This window comes from Populus alba, chromosome 5, assembly GCF_005239225.2.
Source record: "Populus alba chromosome 5, ASM523922v2, whole genome shotgun sequence".
Taxonomy (NCBI): domain Eukaryota; kingdom Viridiplantae; phylum Streptophyta; class Magnoliopsida; order Malpighiales; family Salicaceae; genus Populus; species Populus alba.
The window spans coordinates 22,219,791-22,231,855 of NC_133288.1; the positions used below are offsets into that span (position 1 = coordinate 22,219,791).

The 12,065-nt window shown below is 32.8% G+C and overlaps 1 protein-coding gene across 2 annotated transcripts; it reads right to left on the reverse strand.

Annotated features, from left to right (window-relative positions):
* Window positions 1–2,707: 2,707 nt before the first annotated feature.
* Window positions 2,708–8,249, reverse strand: LOC118061999 (la-related protein 1C). 2 transcript variants are annotated; one of them, XM_073409459.1, is made up of 7 exons: window positions 7,664–8,249; window positions 7,416–7,449; window positions 6,867–7,196; window positions 6,645–6,786; window positions 6,437–6,527; window positions 3,593–3,664; window positions 2,708–3,389 (listed from the first exon to the last, which is right to left on the reverse strand). In XM_073409459.1, the coding sequence occupies exons 1-7, from the start codon at window positions 8,039–8,041 to the stop codon at window positions 3,141–3,143; spliced, it is 1,296 nt and encodes a 431-aa protein (XP_073265560.1). In that variant the 5' UTR covers window positions 8,042–8,249; the 3' UTR covers window positions 2,708–3,140. The 2 variants fall into 2 exon arrangements, with proteins under 2 accessions (XP_073265560.1, XP_034931556.1); XM_035075665.2 differs by having other exon boundaries at window positions 6,867–7,449; window positions 7,664–8,248.
* Between the last annotated feature and the right edge of the window lie 3,816 nt (window positions 8,250–12,065).

Here is a 12,065-nt window from a genome sequence, read left to right on the forward strand (position 1 = left end):
GCTAAACTCGTGTCATCTCATCGGTGCTTACTCCCGATCAAGTGTAGCCCGGGGACCCTGTGCCAATCTGACAACCAAAACTATGAGGTTGGGCTGGCTCTCCACATTTATGATTCAGGACGGCTCTATAGATTAGCCCACTAACCTCTTATCTCCACCACTCCTGCACTCAAATTAAAAGAACAGCTATAAAACGGATCGTTTTCACTCTAAATATGTTTTTATTCATTGTCGGTGGTAATAGTAAAATGATAATTTCACTTTAAAAAAAATTATCATGTTTTTTTTTAGTTAATTTTTTATTTGGTAATTGTTTAGAGGTTTTGTTGTTTTTTTTTTTTTAATCATATTGATATATAGTAAAAAAACTTTGTTACTTTTAAAAATAAAAAAATCATTTAACTCCGGTTAAGGATGTTTTTAGGCATTTCACATTTTGATATATAATAAAATTATAAAGTTAACCTTCGAGTCAATAAAGTCATCATTCTTGTTCTTCAGGTTTTTCTAGATATATCGTCACTTTTCTAGGAAGACAATCATAAACATAAGAAAATAACAATGCATTTAGAATAAACCTTGTTTGTTTGGGTTTTTTTTTACTGTTTGGTCAAAATAGCACCGTTTTAATTAATACGTGTTGTTTCACTTAAATGAAACAATGTCATTTTAGATTTTAGGGTTTTAATTTTAGAAATTTAATTAAAGTTTAATTTAGTCCCTCGACTTTCGATTTCTTTTCATTGCATTCCTAATTGACCTGAAACTTTTAATTTCATGCAATTTTTTCCCTGCCAAACTTCAACTTGAATTTTAGCGTCTTTTTTATTTTAATCTTTGGTCTTGAATTTATTCAAATTAACCATCCATTAACCATTAAACTTTCAATTTAAGCCCTATCTTCAATTAATTAAGTCCTCGAAGTTTAGTGCTTTTTTAAAAAAGGTTATTGGCTGTGAATTTCTTTGATTTAACCTCTAATTGACCCTAAACTTTGATTTTCTTATAATTTTACCCCTAATTTCAAGCAATTGCCTTTATAAAAATTAAGTAAAATTTTTATAATAACTTTGAACTTGTCATCTATATTCAATACCTTTTTCACTTTAATCCTCATTCTTTCAATCTTGTTGTTACAATGATGACTCAAGTTATTGGTTACTTCACTTTTTCTTGTTCTTTTTTGTTTTTTTCAATATACATTTTTAAAACCTTCCATTTCTTGTTATGAGTTACTTGGATTAACTCGATTGTTTTAATATATTTTTTAACTTAAATGATATCATTTTAAAAAAAAATTAAAATTAAATTGGGTTTATCCGAGTTTTAAACTAATTATAGGTTAACCTCTAAAGTCAACTTAATCAACACTTGGTTTTACACAAAAATAAGTTATTTTTGTTTCCAATATTTCAAAAAAAAAAAAATTATATGTGACCAAAATCATGTAAGAAACTTGTGATATTAATTACACTACTCATTCACTCAAACGGTCACACCACAATTCCTAAAAGGAATCATCTAGGCAAAATGCTGAATAAGTTATTAGTGACCTCATTTTTTTTTGTTAAAAAATAATAATCAATCACTACACTTTATTTATGAAACTCAATTAAAGAAAATTAATTAATATTTACAAAAGTCATGGTAACATCAAGCAATAGAAGAAAAAACCCTAAAAATATTGTTATTATAGTTAGTACAACCACAATCCTTTTAAATTTTTAGAAGGATAACTATTTTCATAACTAGGATAATTAATAAAATTTTTATTTATTACGTGTTTGATATTATAATAGTTTTTACAATTGTGATTTGAAATAGTAGATTTTAAAAAAAAAAAACTATAAATTATCTCTCTTTTTTTGCAGTCAAGGTTTCAAAAGAGATTTTAGTGGTGCTCATATAAAACTAATATATATATATATATATATATATATATTAACTAAACATTTTTAAAATTATAATTAGAGCAAAATATAATTTCAACTACGCATCATCCTAGTTTTAAGACTATTGTTGGAGCTTTTGGCAAGCACACAAGAATAAGACGAGGCATGCAGTGGTGGATCCTGAAGAAGAAATTAGGAAAGTCAAGAATATGACTAGAAATATAGTAATATAGTGCCAAGCTTGTGTTAGCACCTAATTCTATTCATATAAATAGAAGATCAATAAGTTAAATTATCTTCTTTTTTTTTATGATTATGATTGTCTCACACGCTTGAGTGCACAAATATTACTTTAAAATTTTAATTGGAAAAAGGAAAAACTAATTTGAAAAATGAGTATCTTGTTGCTTGAAACTAATATGTTTATTATATATCTATGCACATGGTCATAGAGACTTTTAGCTTTGAAGAAATGAAGAAAAAATCGAAATCAAGTATCCAGTTGCTAGTAGATTTTGGGATGCAAGGACTGAGTTGAATAATATGAAAACTAAAAGGATTTTTTTGCACAAATATTGGAAATTAAAAATTAAAAATCCTAGGGGAGGCTGCTGCCCTCCCCGTCTCTAAAAGGATCTGCTATTGCAGACACGCTCACCTTACATGGAGGTAGGACGGCAGTCTGGACATGGAGCAGGCTGCCTAAAAATTTTCCATACTCGAAAAGGCATGTGGGTTTTGAAGTATAGATACAACCCATGCCTAAAACTGGGGAATATATCAAGAGGCAAAAACATCACACCAACCACGTAAAATGCACTATAAATCAAGTTCATTAGCAAGAAAATAGGAGTTATAGCAGGCTGCTTGGTAGTGGAGAGAGAATAGCTATCTCGCCATAATGGGTGTTACTGACCACTGCTACCAAAAAATGAAAAAAAAATAATAATAAAGAAAAGAACGGGAGGGAAATCATCCACACCAAAATCAAGCTATACAGGAACCAAAAATCTTATAAATTGCTAAGTTACCATCCTAAAATAAATATCTATATATTTCTTATTTTGTTTTGCTCTACGCGCAATGCGCCTTGTCAAACTCTGTCAAAACCAGGCACGACAATTGAAAAGGTAAAACTAAAGGCGCTGCTCACCTTCCGGGGAACATTCACTTCCGTTCAGAGAAACATGTGCATTACTTTTTAAAATGATTGCATATTCGGTGGTAGCATAGAATGATCGTTTCAGTTCAAAAGCTTGAACTGGTGCCTTCAGCACCCTCCTGATGAGAGATTCCAGCCTGGATAGTTAGCTCACATGTCTTAGCTGTTGTGCTATCTTGGTCAGCAGCCACATCCTCCGTTGAGATCTTTTGAAACGATGTTGTCAGAGTATCAGAACTTGATACAGCAGAGGACTGAAAGCCCAAATCAGTGCGAGGCATTGTAGAACTAGGCAGCCAATTCATCCAATCATTACGCCTCCTCACTTTGTCATCCTGGATTAAATTTCAATATTACATTCAAATCAAACAGTAGAAAATGATATTAATTTAAATCTTAAATAATGGCAAAGGCACTTCTTGCATGCTAAATATTCAAATATTTGACACTTCACAATCAACATTAACAAATTTCAAGTACAATATTGCCAGATTCATCAGATGGTTAGGTTAATATTAAAGGATTAAAATGAAGGTACCTGTACTTCAAGCAAAGTTGAAGTCCTCAAGCACTCCAATATAAACTGGACGTTGTTTGTCATAGTCCTAACCTGCAGAAGCATGGGCATAAAATAAAGTTGGTTTGCAATCATAACCATCAATTATGAAGTAAATCTAAATTCAAAATGGACAACTTTTTATTCAGAAATGATGAAATAAAATACGAATTGGATCTAAAAGTAAACCATGCTTGAATTTGTGAATAATCCCCACACTGTTTTGAGAAAATATCAAGGCTAGATATAGTAGCACAGAAAACCACAAATTTGTGAATAATATAACTACCACCTATTAGCAGGAAGTTACTGCAAAGAAATATCCCTGACAGGTCAAGGTATATAAAGCAGGACAACTTAAGAGGACTGCCACCATAAAACCCCACTCGAACAGATTGCTGTTGTCAAAGATCAGCACAAATAAATGATCTCTTTAGTGAATTAAGAAACTTCAAAAAAGTATACAAAAGTTGAACAGCTGGTTCTAATAGCTGAACAGTTCAAGCTCATACAGGAAAGGGGCATAATATGAGGAACCAGACAGAGAATGTTTTAAGTTCAGTCACAACAAATTATTCTCTTATGCAAACCATATCTTGCATTTTCAGAGTCTTCCATGTCAACAAATGAAAAACAAATCAGTTATGGCCCATGATACCACATAAAAATTATCTACAGTTTCTCAATGTAGGATCACAATGAATGATACTCTTAAAAGATCAGGCAAACATCAAGAAGGACAACACAACACAGAATGCCCCATAATACATCCATTTCAGTATTCCCCATAAGACAGCCAAAAAAAGACAAGGAAGAGAGGTAGGATTGGTGAAGTGTACAATATTGAAGATAACAAGCACCAAGTTCAACCTCAGGTCAAAGAACATCTCAAGCTCATGACCTGTGAATTACATAGGACCAGGTCACAAAGGTCAAACGATGATGCAAGAGGATGGAACAACTAGTATCAACCTCACATTTACAAAAGTTCAAAAGACAACTCCCAAATGATCTTAGCTAAGAAATGCCCAATATGGGTGAGTGCTCAAAAAAAATTCCAACTTCAAAAGGCACCTCATCATGCTTCAACCCCAATGTTAAGGGCAAAACACCAATGGCCAATTGACTGAAAGCATGAAGCAAATGGATTGGGAAGCAGGAAGTATTAGCGAGTTTAAAGCTACAAGATGAAGCACTTCTTATAGCATAATATAGCTCAGAAACAACACACTCCATCTATTCATGAACCTTAAAAGCTCTCTATATTTAGCCAAAGTCCTAAACCACCAGCCATCTTTTGCTCAACATTTAACATGCCATAACAAACTAATTCCAATTCTTAAAATCACCACAAGGAATTGATTTACACAAGTAATTCAATACAGCAGTTATACTTCCCATTTTCCTTTATATTTCTTTTAATTGGATTATAGTGACCATCAGAAATCTCTTTTAAATCCATTTCCCAAAAGGAAGCTAGTTACACTTGCATTCAAAACTTTTGGTGAGCAGAGAATTGGAGAGAATTTACTGAGCAAACTCAGTCATTACTAATGACCAAACACCGGTTGCTCCCCATAACCAGCAACCCATTCCACAATTCTACTACCATGCCCTAAATGGCAATTATATCCAATGCCATATATAACAACCGCCTCTTAAGGTTGGTTGGCACAACAATTGATAGCCAATTATATGATATATAAGAAGATCAGTCATGAAAAGTATCTGATTCTATTGCCTAGATATTCCCAGAAAATCAGCACTTGATATATATAAATCAGGAGAAAATCAATGTCGTAGCATTACACAGAACAGTAAAGAATAATTTCTCACTTTTCCAAACACACCTTGATTTTGATGAATCTAACTCTTCTCACACCTCCATATCATTAAGTCTTATTGAAAGATGCAACTAAGATGCTGCTAAGTGAATAAATAACCCAGACCACTGTTTGTTCATATTACAAAGGCAGAGTTCCAGCACCACAGTTCAAGAAAGTGGAAAGAATGAAAGGGAACAAATAAATTGATGGAGATCAATGGAAACTATATATATATATATATATGGCAGAACCTAGTTTGATCAGCTTTAGCCACTACAAGCAATACAATCACAAAGAAATAAACACCCAAGATACTGCTTCAACAACACATTGATGAAAAAACTATTAAAAAATTAGTCCAGGGTTGTGGTGAAACATGCTCATCAATAACCATAAGGAGAGTATACGTCATGGAAAACAAAAGGAAAAATCTGGTGAAAGTAGATAATCACCATCTTCAACTCAGATTCAGGGAAAGAAGCAGAAATTACATAAAAAATTGTAAGATTTAAAATAAAAGGGTATAGTAACTGCATGACAGATGAATTGTAAAGACAAAAAAAAAAATTATACTAAGAGAGCTTAATGCATGAAAGATTGATCTAGGAACTCTTTCATGCACAAAGTCCATATCTTTTAACAGCAATATCTTGGGTTTTACATAATTTTATTAATATCCATCAATTCAAGAATCTAGATCTTCAATGTTTTCCAGGACTTTCTCAAGCTTGTTAATTTTTAAAATTAAGACTTTAAATTTTATAATCAGATCAGAAAGGCCTGGCTAATTTTCAATGGTAGAGTGAAAAGTTTCCAGAAAATGAACAAACAAGAACTATCAAGTTCCCCTTAAAGTGGATGGTGTTTTACAATCAGGGAATTTTAAATAGGAAAAGTGTCTTGTAAGAGAAGATAGACAAAATTAAACTTATCATATGGCATAAGCGGACCCAAGGACAAAGATCGGGACCCTTAAGCTCATAAATCAGTGTTCACTTACTCGATTAAAGCCGGCTATTAAAGTAATAGGAACCCAACCTTCATCATCCATCTTTGACTTTAAGAAACCATCTTTTGATAAATTCGTATCGCTGCAAACAAGCAAACCACAATTGGAGTTCTTAATTGAGTTTTCAAGAAGCTATAGAAGAGAGATCTTACGAAGCTTAAAAGTCGCCCTTATAAGACACTCGCTAATATGATGATACCTGAAATAGTATTCTATCTGATTTAGTAACAATAAAGATAGAGGTTGAGGTTGAGGAATAGGCATCAGCATTGTTGGTGATTGCATGTGCGGCACAACCGGATAAGGTTCCAAGGTTATTGGAGGCGGAATAAATAGCATATCTGAAAGAGAAATGAATCGTAGTTGCCAATCCACAATAAAACAAAACAGGTGTCCATTGAAAAAGGAGAGAGGAGCTTACCATGATAACCCATGGGATTTGCAAATGGTCTCACAGACTGGGGAGGAATAAATGTACCACTATTTTGCGGTGAAGGCCGAGGAAAGCCCCTTGTAGGAGCTCTCTGTTGCTGCACATGAACATCTCTTGAATTTCCATGATGTCCACGGTCCTGTTCACGTCTGCCAACATAATTATTACGGTGGGAACCATCTCCAGGTGGCTGGCCAAAGTTGCCTCTTCGTGAGGGGCGTCGGTGTTCACTTACCACAGGCGGCGGAGGAACAAAACCCCCAATTGGTCTAGGTTCCCAGTTATTCCCTCTGTATAGAGGTTCTCTGGGAGATTGATCTGGCATAGCTGGTACCAGATTAGTAAAACCATTGGGAGGCATTTGAAATATAGGAAATGGTGGCGGCGGCGGCGGCGGTGGAGTGTGAGTAAAACTATTTTGTGAATGTCCACCTCCTGAGCTACTTCCACTACCACCACCACCGCCACGCCTCACAGGCCTTTGCCGAACTGGCATTGTATGGTTTGTTGCCGAGATAGATTTTGCATTACTATTACCTTGCTTCTTAGGTGAATTCGCTATCACCGGTCCCTAATAGACAGCACATGGAAACAAAATTCAATTAAACTCTCTTCAAAACTACAGAAATTTAATTCTCTTTTATTATCCATAAATCTATTGAGCCCACACCGGGCTACTAATCTATTTCACTAACGCAAACAAAACAAAATAAAAAAAAACGTTATTTTCGTCTTTGTTCCCTAAATTTTATCAAAAATAAAAGAAACAGGTAAAAACCCAGAACCTGGGGAGTGGGTATTGATCCATCAGAGACAATCTTCGAGGATGATTCAGCAGGCGATGGTTTTGGAGAAGGCTTAGTGGATTCAGATAAAGCAGGCCATGAAGTTGCATCAATAACAGGACTAGTAATCTCAGCTACACCATTCGATGTTGGTTTGTTCCAAGCCGGCTTCTTTGCCTTACCTGCATTGCCTTTTTTACTGTCCGAACTCTCAATCGCCGCCCAATCATTCGATTGCTCCAGCATAGAATTGATCGATTCAGCCTCACCGCTTACGGTTTCTGATTTTGGAGATGACGACTTCTCTCTCCTTTGAGAACTTCTCACGCCGTCCCTTGGAAATCGTGGAGAATTTGATGAATCCACCGTGTAAACCATTCAAAAAATAGGGTTCTTGCGGATTCGAATAATTTTACTCGGATTAATTAAAAAAATACTTGGAAAAAGGTCGGGCTTTTTTTTTCCTGAGAAATTTAGGAATGAGACTGTGAGGAAAGCGAAACAGGTTTCTCTCCACCTTCGTGCTTTTGTTGCTGTGGCTTTGGTTTCGTTTGTGAAAGAGACGCAGACAATACAATTAGAGAAAGTATCTTATATATTGTGAAATTACTAAGATAGACCTTTGTGTTTTCCTTGCTTGTTAGGGTTTTATGTAGGGCATCTGACAATGGGAACTCGAGAATAGGTTTTCTTATTGTATTCGTTGTCTATCAACACTGGAAAAACAAATTGGATATTTATATTTAAATATGTATAAAAATTCATTATTCCACCATTATTTATTATTTAATGTAAAATAAATAGATAGTATAAATATTTAATATATATTGAAATATGTATACATTTTATTTTATTCAGAAAATGTAAATAGTATACATATATTTATATGCTATAAATCTATATATGTTAGATTATTTAAGTTTAATCTTGAGTTAATTTGATAATATATGTATCTCATTCATTATCTATCTATCAAGTAAATAATTGTAAAAATATTATTACATTTACCTATGATAATGAATAAGAAGGTACTGAATAATGGTAGCAAATACACTCAAATATATACGATATTTGGAAGAGTGATTAGAACCAATGAAAGAATAAAAAATTAAAAAAGAATAAACACACCTTTTAATTAAAAAAATTTAAATAAATAGAACAATTTTTTAGATGAATTATAGAAATAGTAAGAAAATGTATTATCTCTGATCCCATTGTTTTTATCTCTTATGTTTCGAAAACCAAACATTACCTAAAATAACCAAAGATGGGTTAAGTAACGAAGATTGATCCAACAACATTCAAGCATGATTTACAATTCAAATTGCAATTAAATCAGGTTTTCCTTGGTAAAAAAAAAAAAAAATACAACTTATTCCAACCTATAACAATCAGTCTGCACCAATTCTAAAAAGTTTTAAATGTGACTTCTTTTTTAATTGATTTTATTAACTTAAGATTTCAAAAATTTAATTGTAGAAACTTTTTTTTTCCAGCTTTTTTTATTTTAATTAATCAATATTGCAACATTGAAAAGTAACAAAAAAAAATGTTTTATTGACCTTGAAGAATCACAAACAGCCGTTAATCATGGAAGGGAGAACGAACCTTTTCTTCCCTTTTTTTTTTTTTTTTGACTTGACCAAAATGATAATTTATGAATTCAAATAAAATGAACCCATAAAACCCCATGAAATTGATCCAAAAATTTTATTTAAAATAGACCCAACAAAAACAACTCTTAAGCTTAGGCTTAGTATCCTGAGTCCAAAGTACAACATCGACCCAGGAAGAGTGAGCTCGGGCGTGCCTAAGCCCAACTCTCTAAAGGGCTGCCTTGCATGGATATACCCTCTAGCACCTCCCATAAACTCGGGCTTCCATGCTCGAGCCTTATGTGCTTGGAGTTGGGAGTGCCCCCCGAACCCAGCGTGCTTAGGTTTCTGCAACGCATTTGGACCCCTTTATCACCTCTAATACATCCGAACCTAGCATGTCAGTATGTCTAAACCCACTGTCACCCCTCGTGGGCTCGAGCTGTTATGCTGGAGCCTAGTGTGTTTAGGTTCAAGCAGCGCACCTGAACCCACTTTTACCCCTCGTGAGCTAAGTTTGTCACGCTTGAGCCCATCGTGTTTGGATCCAGGCAACACGCTTGGACCTGCTTTCACCCCTCATGGGCTAAGGCTGTCACACTCGAGCCCAGCATGTTTGGGTCAACGCAGCGCGCTCAAACCCCCTTTCACCTTTCATGGGCTTGAGTTGTCACGCTCGAGCCCAACATGTTTGAGTTCGGGCTATGCGTTTGGACCTACTTTCACCTCTTGTGGGCTCAGGCTGTCACCTCCCTGGTAATCTAGACCCACTTTCACCTCTAATGAGCTCGGACACCTTGCTTAAGCTCAACACTCATAAGAGAATTTTTCTAGGACCTCATAAGGGTTTCTCAATATTTTATACCAATCTAATATATATTATTTTGAGTAAAATACAACTCAAAATATCACAAGGGTAAAATTAAACTTCAAACCTTCATCTTCGCAAAAAAAAACAAGACTTATGGGTTATAAATACATCATAACACCTTCATAACAAAGTTTTGTAATCTTTTCATTCTCAATAGTTTTAGCATATATATTTTCAAAGTCTATCTCTCTAAAATATCATTTTTTCTCTTTCTATAAAATTACTGACTTTATCATCAGAAAGTCCCCACCTCCACCAATTAGGATCTTTTATAGGTCTAACCACAAGTCACATTGGTCTATCAAACACCAAGTATAAGTTATTAACCACCCTAGCTAAAGAAAATGAAAGAGATTGATAGGACAAATTAATTAACTAATTATCCAACCCGAAAGCTCTATTCCTAGGCTACTTAGATTTTTTGGAATATCATCAATAATCTAACTATAAATTTAGATTACATCTTAAGCAACATGATATTTATCGTACATCAATTTTTTTTCCAGATATAAGTTGGCAATTATATAAAAATATATAAAATTTCAATATTTCATTACTAAAAACATAGTTATCAATAAATATCTGGCACTATAATTTTTATAATTATTACTTCTAATCTCTCAACAAGGTAAAAATAAATAAATTATTTCATTCTAAAATTCTCTATTTTTTGGTGTTTGAGATATTTACGTGTTTTTATTTGGTATTAAGTTTTCATTTACGTTTAGATGCATTTTAAAAATACATTTATCTTGAAAAATATTTAATTAATATTTTTTCAATATTTTCTGATAATTTCAATATACTGATGTAAAAAATAATAATAAAAAAATATTTTAAAAATACTTTAAAATATATTCTACACTATAATTCCATACACGCACTATAGACCATAGTTATTAAACTTGAACCGACCTGACAGGTTGACCCATGACCCTGTGGTTGAACCGGTCTCGGTAAGGTAAAATACTAAGATAAGTAAAAACCTAGCAAAACCCAGTTGACATGTGACTTGGGCGACCCGGCAAAACCCGGTTGAAACTTTTTGTTTTCAAATGTGTTTTCTCTTCTAGCTAGAAACCGTCTTTTTTTATATTTTTTATTTAGTTATTAACCCTTTTCAAAGTTTACTATATAAATACTAGAAGAATATTTTACTTTTTTAATGTGAGATTTGAAATCATTTAGTATATATACTCTATGTTTAGAAGAAAAAAGTCAAGTTTTTTTAATGTAAGATAAAAATCCTTTTTGGTTTAAATACTTCAATTTAAAATGATAGCATATTAACATAATTTTTTTAACGTAGGATAAAAAGTCTTTTGAAATAATCATTTAAACTTTATTATTTATAACATGTATAACTTATATTTACATAAATTGTTTTTTAATTTTTTTCATATAAAATATTAAATTTTTATTTTTATTTTTTTAATTGTTTCGTGTTAATCTAGGTCAATCTTTGTAACCTAAACTCAATTCCTTGACTAAATCAATCCCCGGCCGGTCTGATAATTATGTTACCAACTTTGACACGATCCCGAATGATACCTAAAATATTAAGATGATCTTGAATGAATACTTTATGGGCTCGAACCTTTTGGATCACTTCTGAAAACAGTTGCCCACTTGCGGTCTCTGGCTACCTCTTTCAATTCAAGAATTTCACGATGAGATTATTGAAAAAAATAAGGACAAAGAAATCTACAACAACACGAAGAAAAAAAACCCCTTCTAAAAAAACCCTCAAAACTATATAAAAAAATTATATTATGATTCTTTCTTTCACTTTGTTTCCATAAAATATTAATTTTTTTTTGTTAAAAATTAATATTTTATATATTTTGATACACTGATCTCAAAAATAATTTTTTAAAAATAAAAAAAAATTATTTTTAATATATTTTAGTATGAAAAATATTTAAAAAACAACCAC

What these genes read in the sequence shown, in the direction of transcription:
- LOC118061999 (XM_035075665.2), bottom strand. Translation starts at nt 8,041, where the DNA reads ATGGTTTACACGGTGGATTCATCAAATTCTCCACGATTTCCAAGGGAC. An exon ending in AAATCCCATGGGTTATCATG is followed by an intron (nt 6,787 to 6,866) that starts GTAAGCTCCTCT and finishes TTTCTCTTTCAG; the next exon opens with ATATGCTATTTATTCCGCCT. An exon ending in TAATAGCCGGCTTTAATCGA is followed by an intron (nt 3,665 to 6,436) that starts GTAAGTGAACAC and finishes ATGCTTCTGCAG; the next exon opens with GTTAGGACTATGACAAACAA.